The 18,667-nt window shown below is 36.8% G+C and overlaps 1 protein-coding gene across 29 annotated transcripts in view; it reads right to left on the bottom strand.

The window, feature by feature from the left end:
• LOC117417163 (disks large homolog 1) overlaps positions 1-18,667 on the bottom strand; it is a 207,851-nt gene that overhangs the window by 5,031 nt on the left and 184,153 nt on the right. For 11 of the 29 annotated variants that reach the window (XM_034029084.3, XM_034029086.3, XM_034029091.3 and 8 more), the window contains 6 exons: positions 12,985-13,161; positions 7,307-7,373; positions 3,341-3,440; positions 1,392-1,433; positions 470-523; positions 257-358 (listed from right to left, as the gene is read on the bottom strand). In XM_034029084.3, the coding sequence (XP_033884975.1) occupies positions 257-358; positions 470-523; positions 1,392-1,433; positions 3,341-3,440; positions 7,307-7,373; positions 12,985-13,161 (542 nt within the window). Of the gene's footprint in view, positions 1-256; positions 359-469; positions 524-1,391; positions 1,434-2,879; positions 2,914-3,340; positions 3,441-7,306; positions 7,374-12,984; positions 13,162-18,667 lie in introns of all 29 variants that reach the window. The other 18 variants (XM_034029089.3, XM_034029094.3, XM_034029101.3 and 15 more) reach the window with 11 other exon arrangements.

Raw genomic sequence — 18,667 nt, 5'->3', positions numbered from 1 at the left:
TTTAGCTTTTTACTTTAGCTGCAGGTAAAATATCTTTTGCATGTATTTAGCTTGTATTTCCCCAATACGTTTGTGTATGGAAAAGCTGCATTATTACTAGGGATGTCACATTTCAATTAACTTAAAACAACCTGAGTTCATCACTTATTGCAATCTTGTTGGTTACAGAAAGGCTCTTAAAATGTTACTTTTAGGCAAGCCACTTTGTTTTTTGCTTGCTGTCCCTCGCAATACTTTCCACATAGTGAATACTCACGAGGAACGCAGGAGCCAAACTTGTCTGGAAACTCTGAGATCAGATCGTCATTTACTCTGTCTTTCATGGGTCCCAAAACTATCACTGGACGGGAGTAGTTTACTGGAGACAAACAAAAGCATTTAGGAGACATGACATTAACTTGTTTTGAAAACATGTAATCCAAGCATTGATGAATTCATTTCTATGCTGTGCACCAGAATCCCCCATTACCTTCTTGCTGGGTGACTGGCTCGTAAGACAGTACGTATTCCTCCTGGCCACCTGCTTAAAGAGACAGAGCGCATTGGCAATCTTTAGAAAACAACAAAAACCCAAAACAAATAAAATAAAAATAAAAAAAACACAAATCTCAGAAATGATAACCTATTGTTCTCAACTGAAACTAGCTCAAATCTGTTCATCATGACGTGATATTACTATAGTACTTGCGGTTGCCACAATTGTATTGTAGGAAGATGTTGCTCAGAAGAAAACAAACAGGTTTCTAAAAGCATGGTATGGTAACAATGTTAGCTGGATTTCATTTTGATGTTATTTGGTTTTATATCTGTAATTCTTCATTTAATGCAACTAAAAGCGTGCAACCGTAGTCTCCAATTAACATTGAAATATGTTTTGGTATAGAGTACTTTCTAAATGAATACAAATCAGAGGGTCTGCACCATGTGTATGTTACTCTTTGTGAGCTGAAGTAGTAAAGAAAAAAACAAAAAAAAACAAGCAAAGTTGTTTAAAAACCACAAGTGTATTTTTATACTAATTAATTTTTCAATAAATATACTGTGTACAGAATATATTACTAAAATTACAACTGTAATTATACGAGTCTCTGTTTTAATTTTATTTAATTGTATGTGCCTCATCCTTCACTATCAAAAACTGGTGCTTGCAGTTTGTGTAACTATCCTACAGAGGGAACTTTACACTATTGGCTGACAATATAATCTAGGTTACATCCACATTAAATCTAAACAACAGGCTGAGCAAGGAGATGTGATGTGTGGGATACATGAGTGAATGATGAAAACATGCCGTCTATTAAAAAGAAATACTGACATCTGTCTACAACGAAATCTAGTAAAAAAAGAAACAAAAAGATATTATAGGGGAAAAAAGGGAACACAAGACTTACGGTAACTACTTTCACTATCGCTGGCATTAGAGGTTACATGCTCTGAAATTACAACAAAGGGAAGGTAAGAAAAACACAAAGACTACAATATGTGTTTCTACACATGAGCTCTACAAAGGAAAAGCAATATAATGTGTATGAACACAAACAGAACCGGGGTCCTGGACTGTGAAGAACCTTGAAGACAAATCACCTGGTTCAACGTCAATAACCCTATTGTCAAATTATTCTTTTGCGATTGCTTTCAAATTATTTTAAAAGTTCTCTCTACTGCTGTGTTACGCAGCACCAAGGAAAGATACTTGCTTTATCAAATTAAGTCTTAATGCAACATATTTAGATGTAGCATTTTCTTTTCAAACATCTTGAGATTACAAAGAAGTGTCGTGGGTGCAGATCCAATGGTCTATGCCTCCTCAAGGTTCTCACAAGGCTGTTAAATATGAAACATTTATTAAACTTCTACTGAGAAGACATGAAGGGGCTGCCAATACATGTCTTAAGTAGTCTCTGTAACCATCAGTGCTGTGGGATGCACTGCTGTTGCGAATTCTGTCCCGTCAGTGAGATGAGATGAGGTTAGAAGTTCTAAAACCACCAATGCAGACGAGCCCAGCTCTTTTGCAGTGTGGTTAAGATGTTTGCTTGTGGTGCATAGGGTCGCCAGTTCATGCCCAGCCTGCCCCCTGTTGCATTTAAAAAATAAGCTCCAAAGTAATTTTAAGGTTTGGGAACCACACCAAAATAATTTCTGGATAGGGTATAGCTTCTGTACTGAAACGTGTTTGTACTTCAGATCCTAATAAAGGAAGTGTTAAATTAGCGACGTGCAGTATTTCTGAAAATATTTTTAGTTACTTGCATACCAATTTGTTACCAAATAGGATCTCCAGCCACACTGGCTGGCAAGAAAAAAAGTATTAGAATCGATACAACTTTTGTTAAGTTATTTTAATTTAGTGCTTCTTATCCTGACCTCAAAACCCAATCCATTTAGTCCTTGGCCCCCACAAGCAGAGGTGGTCAATTGTGGTGATCTGTGTCGTGTTTTTGTGATTCTGCACTGCTAAACCCATTTCACTAAAGTGAAAACTAAGCATGTTGCACATCATGTTTCCATGGACACCGCTTTAAATTGGATTGAAGAGTAGGCAGCTTCAGAAGAAAACCTTTTTCTGATGTTTGGGTCACTCATTTAGGTCAAGCAAACTGATTATATTAAGCAGGGAAGCCGAGTTGTTACAGCTAAACAAACACCTTTTTTTTTTTTGCTGTACTACATTTGCTTATCAATGTCATGCAACATTAGAGAAAGCCAAGGTTGATATTAACTACACTAATTAATATTAAAATCTGCTGTAGACTACATTGTTTGACTTCTTGTGGTTTGTGTATGAGGTACTTAAAGGTGTAAAAATGGATAAAAGTAGTTGGTGATCTGATTATTGTAAGGTGGGGCCTAGATGTAAATTTGACTGAGTCACTTACTTAGGCCTTTTGATCCCATGTCGTCTGGGATCTGCTGAAGAGTAGTCCCAGGAGAGCAAGCAAAATAGAAAAACAATCACAAAAGATATTTGTTACTGGAATAGAACATGGATCCTACCATTGGACACAGTTCTGTGGCTGCAACAGGCACTCTGCTTTCATTCATCGCAAAAGCACTGAACTGAAAAATCAAAGGTGCACCTATTGCACATGGCTGCATCCAAAAAAAAGCCAGGTGAAAATCAATCAGAATGAGAAGACGGGTACATTTGACACTGAAACATTGATTGAGAATTTTATTTTAAAAGGGTCCTCAAAACAAGTATGCGCCCAGTTCATTTGCCAATGAATTTGCTGCCGAGTCAGCCTGTTGCAATTCTCAAAGCTGTCTCCATGGTAATAAGCTAGTCCTGTGTTAGTTGACCCCGACCTATAGCGTCTGTCCGGTTCCAGTTACTTACGGTCAAGGTCACTGGTTTCCTGCTCACTCTGGTCCTTATTCTTGTAGAAAGGGAATTTTCGGGAAAAGAGGTTCTTTTTACGCTTGTCATTGAATGACTGCTGAGGAAGAGAAGGAGGAGCAAAACAAGGGGTGTCTAATGCTTGTGTGAATAAAGCCCAGGCCTACAGGTCTTTGGAAACTGACTCTGGTACCATCATGTGCAGGCTTTCCACAAAAGGTTTGACAAGCAGAAAGAACAAAAAAAAAATATTATATATATATATTGTTTGAAAGAACAACTGACCTAACTGAAGCATGTATTATTTTAGCGATATTTTTGTCAAATGAAACCTAGCGCCCCTACTAAAATGAAACCCCAGTCATATGCTTTAATAACACAAATCTGAGTAAAGTACAACGTCGCATTCCGACCCCCTGTAGACTGGGGTATAGGCAGATATGTGAAAAAGTCTGATTTGCGAACATCTATAGAAGCAGCATTTACACAGCCATAAATAGGTTTGAACAAAAACAGCAAGCAAACTGCTTTAAACATGGGGACATTTTTCTTGCTTTAAAAGTAAACAAACGTAAACAAGATTAATTAGGCTACAAATACAGTGTTGCTATGCGGTTTGCTAAGCTATAAGCCCAGGGCCACCGTGAGCCGTCATGGGCCCTGGAGAAGGGGAATGAGTCCCACTTATCTCTGCTCTTAACTAATCACCTGTATTGGTAAATATATTTGTATTTTAAGCAATATAACCGATCATTCTCTAATTGTGTTTACCACCAGCTGAAGAAAGTACTTATTTTACACGATACAATTTTTCTAACAAACTGCTGCACCACGTTGTTTTGAGCAAATTATTGATCTTAATAATAGAATAATTCATACTGTGGTATACATTGTGCAACTTTAGGGTTATTTTAAAGTTTTTAAAAGTCTTATTCATAAAATATACATAAAGTCTTATACATAAAATACATAAAATTGCTACGCATTTTTTTCAGCTTTTTGGTGTAGTAAAATATGAAATGCGAAAGTTTAAATCATTGTGTGAAAGGAAGTGTTTGACAGCGCCTGGATACACAATCATTACACAACAGAAGCACATCGGCTCGGTGTGCAGTACGGGAGTTTTTCTTTTTAATGTGGTGGTGGGAACGCAAAGGGTCTTGTGCAGGGCTAGTTGTTTTAAAATATTTTATATAGGCCTATATATTAAAAAAAAATAAAAAAGTTCCCCCTTCATCAGGGCCCCGGGGAAATTTCCCTGTCCTCCCCAATAAGCCATCTCCACGCAAAGCTTTTTTTTTTTTTTTAAATACAAAACAAAACGGTAAATGTACAGTAACCTGCAAATGATGGCTTATTTCTTAACTCTAGAAGTCCCTGCCTCTGCTTTCTTTAATATCTCTGTCACGGTACTTTGCTCTCTTCTTTGATATTGCCAACAGCCGATAAGGTCGGTTTGAATATTGCTTCGGCTATTTTAAACAAACGACACAAAAAAAAAAGCTTTCTCGACTGGCGTATTGAAACGTCACTGCTATGCGCAGCTGACTGACACACGCACACAGCCCGCCTCTCTTAACGGGGAACGCACCAAATGGCTGATTTCTATAACGCTTTCTTTCTGTTTCCATCACAGAAGCTGCATTTGCTGGCAATGCCATTACTCTCGTAGCCTACTTTTAATATTTATTTAGCAAGGCGGTTAATTGATCAGGGAGGTTATGTGACGGTCGGAAATGCGACATTCCACTGTAATTTAATAATCTCTACTTAAGTTCTGGGGGTACATTTGTAAAGCTACTAGTAGCTGTGTTTAGAAATTAATGAATTAATGGTAAATGTAAAGAGTGCATTGTTAAATAAATCCTGCTCTCTTTCTGAAGTCTTCTCAAGGTTGAATGCAAATTGGCCTTAGTTATGTTTTACAGCAGGCCTTTTGTTGCTTTCTTGTCCCATGAAATCAAATCGAGGGGAAGTGACAAAAGCATATGAATACCTGCAGAGTCAGTTCCGTATGTGAAATGAATTGAGATTAAAATAAAATGCATTTATCTGTCAGATGAACTTTAAAAAAACACTTCTATAAAAAAACAACGAATTAGAAAACCGAGAAATGAAATAAAGAAAACCCCAGAAAATGTAAAATGTAAAGGTCTTAATCTAAAGACTATTAGAAGAGGCGTGAATACTTGTAAGGTTATGAATTTCTGCCCAAACCCCTGAGCATGCAGAGGAGGTGCAATTGAAAGCAAGAACCTGTAAAAACAAACATGCACCTGGTATTTTCTTTTACTTAAAAAGGTGATACTATTTAAGAAGCAGCCGATTACTTATTGTAATTGATGAGAAAACAAACTGAATTTAACCCTAAAGCTGTTATGCCCATTTCAGAAGCATATGCTGTGGATTAAGGAATGTGAAAGATTATTCAAAATGTAAAAAACAGCAAAAGACTGGGACAGTTCTGTGAGTAGCATTAAGACTTCAAAAACATGTGCCTTAATAAAACAACACGGTTTCTTCAGCTGATCTACAAAAGAGGCAGGTATTGAAACTGCTGTCATTTATAACATAAAAATAAGATGATCTCTGGCGCACATTAATATTACTATATACTAAACGCTACATGCATCATTACAAGTTTGATTTTCATAACCTTGGTATACAAATTCCCGTTTTATGTAATGGTATTTCCTGTTAACTTGTGACCTACTTTCACTGATGGCTTCCACTAAAGGTGGGATATATTAACATTGTACTTGAAAGCCCATTAAGAAACAGTATCCGTACCCAATATATATTGGCTCACTGGTAGTAACCAGTTCATTTATTAAAATAAAATCAATGAACAATAGTGTAGATTTGAATTTACGGTCGTCAGAAAGCAGGCTGAATATTCATGCTGGAGGGCAATGGCATACTATGAATTGTTATTTCATGGTTACAAGATGCATTTTGTGCAGCTTTGACAATCTTAGTAAGTTTCTTTTACTTTAACTGAATATTTGTGCACCTTCATCAAACAGTGTAGCTTGCTTGCAATATTAGCTTTCTGTATAGAAATCACTTATAGCCCAGAGACTTCGGCTGCACAGAAAGGGACTATTGTTTTTCATTTTCAATACAGTACAGAAAACACCAGGTTGTTGAAGCTCAGGAGGTACAGTAATGGATCATTGAAGATTTAAAAGCATGCATTGCGTGCTCTGCCCAAAGAGAAATGCTTGGAAAGAAAGCAGAATGGAGTTGTGTAAGTAAAATGCAGTTCTACATCAATGGCAAGCGTATTTGTTTTTTTTGTACTGAATAATTCATGCATATTTTTGGTGGTGTGTTAGGACACATCTATTGTGAACACACAACATATACTGTAACTAAGGTACAGCTTCTGAAATTAATTTTGTTTATGCAGTTAATTCAGGTTGGGAAACGTCTGATGTGCAGGAACGTCGTCACAAGAACTTGACACACAGGCATCTCAACATGCTGTTAAGTCGGGGGTCATCTTCAGTCACTTTCACATATTAGTACTTTTTAGACATTAAATCAGACAATCACATACAGTATGTACAGTAGCATACTTCATGGCAAAATCCCTTGTCTTTGTATACACCATTAATCTGTATCCACATACAGTGTACATTTTTATATACACTATGTATATAAAAATGTAGTGTGACTACAGACAGACGGATATGTTCCGTCTGTATATCCCGAAATGCCGAATAGCTAAAAAAAAAAGTTTCTCTTTACCAAATTTTAAAATAATCTATTTTAGTGTTAATAAAGATACAATATTTTCTCTTTAAACAAAAAATACTACAGCTGCATTAATGACCTCCCACCATGTAAATTATGTAGCTTCTTAATGAAAACTAGGTTTTGAAAACAGCAAACTTTACCGTGCAATACAAACCAGAAAAAGAAAATGCTATCCCCTCAAATCCTCTTGCGTGGTGTACTTACCCCTTTGTCTCTTGATTTTGAATTGAATTTCACCGTCTTTAACCTGGCTCTCTCTTTCTTTTCCACCCTGCAGAGACAGAGAAAAAGGACACGCCTTAAGAGAGCAGCACTAATGGGTACGTGATTCAATATTTTACATTATTATGCCTTTCCAGTTTGTATATTTCTTTTTCAGAGCTGTCAAAAAAAAAAAAATCTGCATTTTCTATGCAGCAACAGCATTCAGGGGCAAAACACTGGAAACACCAGCCTTAACAGTGTGATAGGGGAGTAGAATCACACCACAGGATGCCAAGACAACACTGACATAAATTGTGTGGTTCATACAGTATAGCTTCTATTTTGTATCAAAGATCAGAGGGCAATGCATTTATCAGTGCTTTTAGATTCATCCTTTCAAATATACACTAATACACACACCAAAGAATTAGGCTCACCGCTTGTCTACGTAACTTCAAGTGGCATGGTACGTACAATCATTCTGGGTAGAACTGGGCTCTGTTGCTCCCATTGATTATAATGCTGATGCTGTAACTCTATGTTGGGAGCAACATAACTCACAACCATGCAGAACACCAGAAAAGACCAGAGCATAGTAATGGGAATGTAAAAAATGACATTTAAAGCCATTTGCTACTTAATGACCAAAACGAAAAACCTTCAGCCATAAACCTGCTCTGATGTAGACCTAAATGTCCATGCATGCGCTGTACTGCCAGCATAAAGGGAAATCCAGGACACAGCTTTAGAGGTTAATGGTCACGCTTTCATAAATGGCTTCTAGCTGTTTTCATTTGATGCCACATGAAAGATTTGATAGAAGCCGATGGGCAGCAATGGCAAGTAATGACCTTTGATGAGACGAAGGACATCAAAGCCATGTATTTGCTAATGCCATAACTATCAAGAGTCAGAGCTTTTAATGGGGCTTAGAAGTTATTTTGTAAAAATTAAACTCATATTGGTATTGCTCCCCCATATATCCCTTATGCCGAAGATTTTTTGGTTCTTTTTTTGTACTTTAACATCCAATGCAGTAGATTTCCTGAAGTCATTTGTCTTAGGTGAAGCTGGAACAATGGAGTGAATCTGAGATGCAGCACAGGAATGGATTTTGTACGAGAAAACATAAAATACCAGCAAAGAAACACAGAAAAGGAGAACAAGTGATCACTTGTGCTAATGAGAGGAAAGCTCTTCAGTAATATACATCTGTAATAATAAATAAATACATTTAGATAGAGAGACAGATATACAAAAACTATTGGCCTTTTGAAACAACACGTAAACAGACACAAGCTCCATGTGGGCGGGGAAAAAATGGGTCAACAATGTATGTGGTTACTGTATACATATGAATGTACTTTGTGGACCTACTCATGAATCCACAAATAGTAAAGAGGTAGGCGTGTAAACATCAGCTCTTTAAGCTTTCAATGGAAAATAATTTGATCAAGGTCTTTTTAAAATATGCGTTTCTTATCCATTTTCAATTTTTTTGTTTAGTATGGGTGTTAAACATATACCTTTAGATAGACAGCTTTGTAGACTCGGAAACGTACTAGAACTAAATTGTTAAGCAACTGGAAATTGACCACGTCATGCCTAGATTTGCCAAGTCCAGTTACTGTCAAAATAGTTGACTGGTCATAATGGGTACGCCCCAGTGCCAAAGACAACATCAATTATATGCTTTTACAGCATGGATGTGTCCTTCAAAAAGATTACAGCACTTTATTCCCAGTTAATCACATTACAGAGCCCAGGGTCTTTCTGACAATGCACTGCAGTCTGGGTGTCCTTTTATCACTGCTGCTTCAAACAATCCCTTGCATGATCTAGCATTTTTAAAATCAATGTCAGTGAAATTCGATACCACATACAGTTTAGAATTGTGATGGATTAAGAGAAAGGGGGAACCTGCATATCAGTTGAACATATTTGATGGATGTGTGGTGCTCTGCTTATGCTAAACAGCTATACTAGAATAGATCTGGCAATCTGGGAATTGGGTAGAAATGTACTTGGGCAATGGGGACAATGCTCAAAGCCTTCTACTCCAATTTCCATTACAATAATCTTTTCTAATAATAAAACAAAGGAAGAATACCTAAGAGATTGTTTATTTCAAGCGTTTGTAACATTGTTGTAAGTCCTAGGCCTCTATCAAGCAGACACGGGCAATTGTGAGTGGCTGAATAGAGACCACTAAAACCATTTCACATGGATTTGAACCTATATTTCCTGAGGGGAAGCCTATTGCACTGCATAGACTCTTAGTGAAATTATTTTGTCTTCAACTGCAATATAGTTGGGATTGATTTAACATAAAACTAAGAGATTGTTATTGTCAAGTTGATTAAATAATTTAAAACTTTTTATTTTTAACTAATTACCGATGAAGAACTGGCTGTTGCAGTCGTCTCATCTGTAGTTATTTTAAAAGCAGAAGCGAAGCCACATAAATGCTGGACAAGACCTTCACTGTCATCAGAAACACGGGACATATAGTTGACATTTTTAAATTCACCGCCTCTACCACAGGAAAGTACAGTCAGATGACTAACAACCAATAATATATCGCAACCGTACACGTGATAAATAACGTCTCTACAATCGCTCAGCAGACTGCTTGAAATTAGAGCGTCACTACTGTAAGCAACCAAGCTGCACAACTGATTGGCTTAACAGAAAAATGAATTAACCTTTTTCTTTTTTATAAGTAGGCTGGGTTTTCCACATTTAATATGCCAATTATTAAGACCACATTTCTGCTACAAAGGTCTGTTATGATACATTTTGTGGCAGAGCACAAGAACAATACACTGCTCTGCACTACATGGTGATGGCACTTACTTATATAAAGACTATTTGGCTGATCCAGCCTACATTACATTTGTCTATGAAAGGCAAGTAAAACTAAAGAGAAACTTCTGAACTCCTTGTCAAAGCACCATAACACCGGATTATCAAAATATATATCACAATAAGAACTACTAAGATTGACTGAGAACATCATGGAAAATAAATAAATAAATAAAAAAAATCCCAAAAATGCAATTATAAACTACTTGCTATACGTCTTGTGTGGTGCTGCAATACAAATATGTACTGAAAAATGATTGATATCAAAACACCATGTAGCACAAACAGCTGTAATTCTGCTGTCACGACCGGATTCCGGCTTTGCTAAAATAGGGGTAATTTGAGAGCAGCTCTCTGAAGCTCATATTGAAAGCTTTTATCTTCAAGAGCATAAAAGCACAGCTGCTTTCTAACACTGCTCTAGAACATCAACAGCCCAGAAACATTCAGCCCAGAAAAATGCCTTTAATGTTTCGTGGCACTTTACATTTAAATGAGACGGCTCATCTTGTTTAAGATTAGTGCTCTTTTGCGTGGACATGAAGCATCATGAATACGAAATTTGAAATAAAAAGCTGACAGTTGACAAACCCTTTGATGTTCAGTATTCTGATCATTGAGTTCCACTGGGAAGATGATATGCATGCAATCAAACCAGGAACTTGTGTAAACCATCACTGGTAATAGAGTTACAAACATTGTGAAGAGGTACCTTTCTCTTTACTAAGCTCCACAGGACAGACACCGTAAGCATTTAGAAATTGTCATTATTTATATGTTCTCATGTAAACGCTACAACACTAACTATGAAAGAGCCTCTGCAAGTTATTTTGGAAAATGAAACCACTCTAACATACCTGAGCTGCACAGAATTTAGTGTCTTCAGACAGCACTTTTAACAATGTCTCCTGTATGTTGTTTACAACAGACAAAAACATTCGAAACATCTGAGAGTGTCCAGTTCTAATTGAGCGAGCTGGAAAACTCAAGGGCTCTTAGAATTCCTTATCTAATGCATCTCATTTAAGATCTTTCTTCCAAAACTTGCATGACACAAGTTTTTTTGTGGCTGTGGAGAGGACAGGCTTGGTCTCGATTGGTTGTTTTGAAAAACAACTGCTTGAATATTTCACGCGATATATTTCTGGTTGGTTCTGAACATTATCTGTAACTTGTTGTAATAAATCCTATTTGTTTTATCCCTTTTGCTGATGATATTCAGATCCCAAGGCAGACCTGAAATTCAAACTTTTTTTTTATTTATTTAATAGAGACTCTTGTAGTGTTTTGCCTCCTTGGCCATCGTTCTTGAACAGCACTGCCTAATGGACATAAGGGACTCCTCCAGTTCAGCAGAACACGGCTTTTATCCAGTTAGGGATTAGTCAAAGTTCCAGCTTTGATCCTGGCAGGGGCACCACTGCCCTGCCTGTTACTCAGGAAGACAGCCCTGAGCTGACAGGACAGAGACCTGGGACTTCCTGAGCCCTTGCAGCACGAGCTCCAGTCCCCTGCAGTGTCCTGAACTGCAGGCCCCAAAGTGCAGAGGACTGACGCACTAAATACATTAAGCAACTGTGCCAGCAGCCTCAAAACTGACGCAGATGACACAGATTTGCTTTTACTTAAAACATTTCCCTAAACTTAATTGTGAGGTCAGTTAACACCTTCGCTGGATCTTCCGGGCTCTAGGGCGCACACACACACACACACACAAACTTAAAGAGATGATGGAATGCAAATGTACAGCTCCTGGGATGAACTGGAAGTGCTTCCCCTGAAAGTATACATCACTTAGCACTTCCCCGACTTAAATATTACAAGAGATTATATTTTATATATGCATATTGCAAAAATACAGTACAGTAAATAAATATATAAATAAGGTCCTTTATTTTATTTTGGGTGGTCTGACTTATTGCAAAAATGTGTTCCCTTTTTTAACTCCAATATATTGGAATACATATTATTGCTGTTCCACCAGGATGACTCACCAATGCTCTCTTACAGAGCAGATGGAAAACTGTTAGCGTTTTACTGCTGTAACTTTGGAAAGGATGATGTATGGAAGCAATCAGGATATCAATTACTGCTGCTTGAAGTGGTGAACTGTACTCTTTCCCTTAGAGGATGTCATTGTAATTACTTTTTTTAAAACATTTTACTTCAATTTACGCTGTGGGGGGAAAAACAGATGATCAAACATCAAGGGCCCACAGGGAACTGAATTTAGGAATTTAGAATATTTAAAGTCAAATGAGTTTACAGCAAGTTCTTTAGTCCTTTTCATGGAATCTGTAAAGACGACGTTAGATCATGATACACATGCAGAGGACAGTCATTCTGTTTAAACATGCTTCCTTAATGGAGATGCATATATGTTGTGTTCAGTGTTTAGGATTCAATTCAAATTGTACAACATCAACAATTAGGTGCTCCAGATCTCATTAGAACTCTGCAGCATTTAGATTGAAAGGGGTCATTCTTCTGGACAATTTCTTTTGAGTTGGGTATTACTGTGAGTTGTGGATATAGGCTAGTAGACAACGTTCACATAGCAGTGTGTTTCTTTGATTGCTATTCATTCCTGCCCTACCAAAGTCAAACAATGCGCATTACTTGAATCTGTGTTTCACTGCGTACGCTACATGTTAGATCTAATGATACAAGCAGATTTAGAAATTATTTTGTGGACAAAGCTTAAACCCGGCCAACGTTTCTTTTTGTTTTTTCATCTCCTGATCGCCATGCAGTCAGACAGGAAGCGATTTAACGGAAGGAATTTAAAACCTAATTAAAAACGCTGAGCTCACCTGCGTTTGCTTGGGATTACTCCAATCTCTTCACTCTCTCCATCTGGCGTGACCTGCCGTGCTTGCCACCACTCGTCATCTGAGGCATTGATAACATGCAGAATGTCCCCAAACTGGAAGTTCAGACCTTGACTCGGGAGCCCACTGTCCTTGGTCTTATCATAGTCAAACAGAGCTCTACAATAAAAAGATATAAGAATGACACAATACAACATTAGATTCTGTGAAGTCACTGAAACACAAAAGCAGGACAGTCCTAATTACGATTCTCTACGAATAACTATAGCTATTATAGATAAGACAACATTCTACCTTTATAGCTATTACTCTAGTAGACTTTGAAGCACAGTCAAACCAGTATAGAAGGTCTATTGGCCTTCATTGTGGGGGTCAAGTTTAAACATGTACAGTACATGGTTCAGTTTAACTGTTTGCCATTCTCTAAACATTCAAGCTATAATTAGATATGTTATTAATTAGTTTTATTGCAATTTGAACAGTTTGAGGATATTTTTTATTACTAATTTACGAGCGCTGCTGTTGCAAAATAATGTTTAATTATGCAGTTTCTGGATGTCAGATTTACCTTCTTGTTGTGCTTCTTTAAAACTGTTCTTTGATGCTGAACAAAGATACAGTAAGTACTAGGTTTATGTTGTAACATTTTGGATATTTATCTAGGGACTGCATTTTATTTTATTTTTTTAATACCGAGACATTTAGGGCAGGATTTTCAAAAGTTCGTAAATTATAACTCCAGTGTTAATCAACAAATCGGTATGTAGCATTGATTTAGGCATTTTCAAGAGGTCGTTATGCCTATCTCGTTATTAAATAATCATGCTAACATGATTTCCAAAATTAAGTTGATTTACGAAATAATGTTAATATCTTAACGAGCAGGGCTTCTTGCGATTATTTATTTTGTTTGCGTGAGAATTTAAAAGCAAATCCGTGTTAATTGTCATAATTTATCAGAAGTTAATTTGCACTTGGAAAAGGAGGGTTTTAATTAACGAAAGACTATAACTCACAGAAATTTAACAGACCGCGGCTGTGACGCCGACGATACAGAGACTACCTAGATAGTTCAATATTTGTAGTTCTGGAAATATTTTAGACTTATATATTTGTGGTTATGAATGAGATTTGTTCACTTGTTTTAACAATTTGTAACCTTAAACCCAGAACACATTGCAGGAAGGGATGCATAAAGTACAGTGGCAATGGGGCGAATCAATAGGTGAAAACATAAGGCTATGGCAGTAATAAATATCTACAATTTTGGCTAGAACTTAATGCGACGTGATCATGAAAACCACATGACTGGAGACATGCATGTATTCTCTCTCTATTAAAACACACACACACCTACATACATACATACATACATACATACATACATACATACATAGTACTCCATTGGTTTGTACATAATGTCCTTGCTGATATTTTTTGAAAACAAGACCTGACAGCCCCATGTTATTTACAGAATACTTAAAAACTGCTGCTATAATCATGAGGCTTGCTTTCAAAATATATCGCCATGGACATGAATGGAATACCTAATGTGATAGAGATCATTGACATAGATTTTGCCTAATTTATTTGTAATGTAATGAGAAAATGCATGATTAGAGGAATTCACTGAAAAATTAACTACCAGTATAAACAAATTTTGTATTGAGTTGGAGTTCTATCGGAATTTTAAAAGCTTAATAAATGTATTAATATTAACAACTGCAAACACAAATGACACTAAAATACATACAAAAGTAGATGTCAACATAAGAAAATAAATCCCAACCAATACAGATAGATGGTTTATCCCCAGCCCCGTTCAAAAAATAAATATAAAATCCTGACTTAATCTCCTGGAGAAATGTATTAAATAGGGAACTGCTGTGTCTTCTGCTGGAAGAACTGGAGCTGAAATAACCAGTGCATCCCCTACAGTGGATGCCAGCCTGACATTCCTGCATCAACAATACACTGTGATAATGTTAGACATTATTAACTTAAAGGAAGAAAGGCTGCACAGACCTCTTTGCTGAACGACATTAAGAGATTAGGAAAATGGATGCATATACAAAGGGTCCTCAAGATCACGTAATAACCACACAGTACCTGAAAGGTTAAACATCGGTATAAAACGTATTTTATCGGATAAATAGTAGACTAGGAGTGTATGATAAGAGGTGAAAATCCACGTTTTGTTTTTTTCAATTCAAGCTTTCCTCAAATCTGTGCTTTTAAGTATTCTCTTAACAGCTGACACAAGTAATATTTTTTTTTATTCATCAGAACAGTAGAACAAAAAAAACACCTGAGAAGTGTTAAAAAAACCCTGCTGCACTGAACTTGTCAATGACAAGAGAGAGGTGCTCTCTTATTTATCCACAGATCAGAAACAGCACCAGCAGTGGCTCTATTACCTCTTTTCCACTGTACAAGCGAGCCGCGCCGGGGCCGTAGCGAGCCCTCACGGTGTGGTTAAGGAGAGCCTGGGTTGTTTTTCCACTGCAGAGCCGAGCCATGCTACTGACGTCACACGCAACGAAAGACAGTTATTAATCATTTTATTAATTAACTCAGTTTACCAAAAGATGCGGAAACAAATGGTGTTCAAAAATGAATAGACCAATGGTACAACTGTATCTTGTATTGCTATACTTTGTAAATATATTTAGGAATTTCTTTATAATCCACAAATTTTACGACTTAAGTAAAATATGATTTTTCCAGAGATATCTCGTTAAGGGCAGTCTTTGTATGTATGGTACAGCTGTGTTTCGTTTTACTATATTTTTGTAAATAGGCTTAGAATTTTTTATTTTTATTTTCTGCATTTGTTTCTTAATATTGATATAATAAAGGTCAAGGATGAAATCTGGTAGAATTTTGTGTTTGTGAGTGTGAGTTACAGTAAGTATATCGTACCCACGGTTTATGCCCATTTGCTTCAAATCGTCAGAAATTCGGGCACAAACTTCCTAATTTCTGACGCACGACTCCAGATCTTCTTGAACACTTCTCTCTGCCCACAGCGAAACTAGAGCCTGCACTTCCTCAGTGTCCCAAGGCTGTACATTTCTGTCATCACACTTGCTGCGCGGTATGTTGTTTGTCTTTGTGGTGTGTAGTGATTGACGCAACGTAATGACGAAAATCCTTAACCCCGCCCCTGGCTCGGCTCGCAGCCAGATTCAGATGTCTTGTGAGGCTGGAGTTTCAGAGTTTGGTTCTCGCTCGGCTCGACAAATAACCAGTGGAGAACCACCCGTACCCGTACCCTCACCCTCACGGTCGGATGTGCCAGTGGAGAAGGGGTATTACAGCCTCAAGCCTGCCCTGTAGAGACCACTCTGCAAGAGAATGAGTGCGCCTGCTCGATGACTAACAACAATGGTGATTTAGATTTCACTGAGGTAAATGTCATGCTGGAATCCAGGCCTCGAGAAGTAAAAGAATAGCATGACACCCCCTCAGAGGTGGGTTTTTTTTTTTTTTTTTTTTTTTGCTCAAAGAGCAAAAGGTTTCAGTGTTTAACATACCTTTGTCAAGGAAAAGTGTGTTTGAATGTTTGAAAACAAACATTGGAGGTATTTATAGGCTTTTGATGCCATGGTAACCACACATTTATTTCTCTTTAAACCTAATGTCTTTGTGATGTCATTCACTATATAGCTAATGATCTAACGATCTACTGTTCCTTTCTATTTAAACCTCCAGGCATCATGGTATCTAGTCTATTTATCCATTTATTTTCTTTTATTCTTCTATACTGTACATTATCAAATTTTATTCTCAATTGTTCTTTACTTCCTCTTTTAAGATTTATTTATTTATCCTTTAGGAATTGCTCATATGTAGGTACTGATGCATATCAGTAGGTTTCGAGTAAAGATATGTTTTAATAGATCCTTGATCAAGTTTAACCAAGGTGTCTAAGAATTCAATTTTAGATTTTGTCCACCTAAAATCCACAGAAATGTCAGGGTGGATATAACTTGCCAATTTATGAAACTGTACAAGAGATTCTTCTCCATGTGTGCATATTCCAAATATGTCATCCACATATCTTATGTATTCTATTGGTTTCTTGTCTAGTTTACTCAATAACATTTGCTCATATACGTGCTTACAAAATGCATGGCTCATTTTGAGCCAATTGCTATGCCATCATTCTGTTTGTAACTTCTATTTCCAAATGTAAAACAACTATTTTCCAAAACTATCTTGATCATATTTAATATTATCTACTCTATTTTCCAGTGCCTCTTCACATGCTTCTAAAGTTTCATGACTGGGAACACTGGGGTACAGGGATTTTACATCCATGCAAAATAAAATGGTATTCTCTGGAAGTTTAACCTTTATATTATTAATCCTTTTCAGAAAATGGGTTGTATCTTTAACATAGCTAGGTAAGCTTTCAACATGTAAATGAAGCTGTCTTTCAGCTATTTCTGCAACAACATATGTTGGGTTATCAATTGTGCTAACAATTTGCATTGGGTGTTTTTCTTTGTGCATTTTTGGGTTACCTCTAACCAAACCTGTTCTTGGATTCTGCGGAAGCATGTCATTTTTTTATTCTTTCGCTACAAACCCATTTTTATATAATCTACCTGCCAAAATGATCACTTATTTTACTATGCTGTTATTATTAGTTTTTACTTCTTCATATGTATTTATATTTTGCAATTCAGTCCCTACTGAATTCAGTCCCTACAGACAGACAGACAGAAAGACAGACTTCTCTGAGCAGAGCACCAACTTTCTGGTTGAGAAGGTTGGAATCCCAGTTTAATAAGAGGTTTCCATAGAAAAGTATTTAGGTCAACCCAACCTGGGCTTCATGTGGATCAAATCTGACCTCTCCTCCTGTGAATTTTTCTGATAGCAGCTATGAAGCTGATTATGAATTCTAAATAAATACTGGCAGGACAAAAAAAGTGAAAGCCAAAACAGATTACTCTGGGATTCAACAATAATGGGAATGGATGGGGGTTTGGGGGTATAACTAGAACTACAAGCACATAAAAGTAATTAACTTCAACCCACTACAACAAATAAAACCAAGGCCTGTGTACTATTTAAAGAAGCCTCACCAGGGTCTCAAAGTCATTTTAAAGACGATTAGGCATTCTATGTGCAGTCATGCAGTTCTAAATCAGTTGCCTGTGATAATGCCAGGATCACTGCTGTGGTGGTGCTAACATTTGAGAGCTCAGTACGTGGTCCACTTCACTGACCCTTTTGTTAATGCTTTCTCATCAGGAAAAAGAAAAATCAACACCGTTGTCAAGCTTGAGTGTTGAATTAATTTTATATATTAAAAAATACATTATAATTACAGCACAATTTAGGCTGAACCCATCAACATGCAAATTGAACCCTTTTATAGCAAAGTGCTATGAAAACCTCTCTGAGCCTTAACACATTTAAAAACTGATGCATAATTTTTTTTTTGTCCTGTTTTTACTTCACATTAAAAGTGCATGACAATCTGATTAAATGAGAGTAGAGTGCTTTCAAAACAGTACAAGGCCTGACAGTAAGTCCTTAACACAATTCCCTAAACATTAAACTAAACTCTAAAACATCAGCCACTGAAATGTTATTAAATTTGCTTTCTTATGTCTTGAAAATCCTGTAATTATTAAACAGAGGGTTTCTT

The sequence above is a fragment of the Acipenser ruthenus genome, chromosome 12 (genome assembly GCF_902713425.1).
Source record: "Acipenser ruthenus chromosome 12, fAciRut3.2 maternal haplotype, whole genome shotgun sequence".
Classification (NCBI taxonomy): Eukaryota; Metazoa; Chordata; class Actinopteri; order Acipenseriformes; family Acipenseridae; genus Acipenser; species Acipenser ruthenus.
Note: the sequence above shows the minus strand (reverse complement) of the source record. Positions and strands in the feature narration are given on the sequence as shown.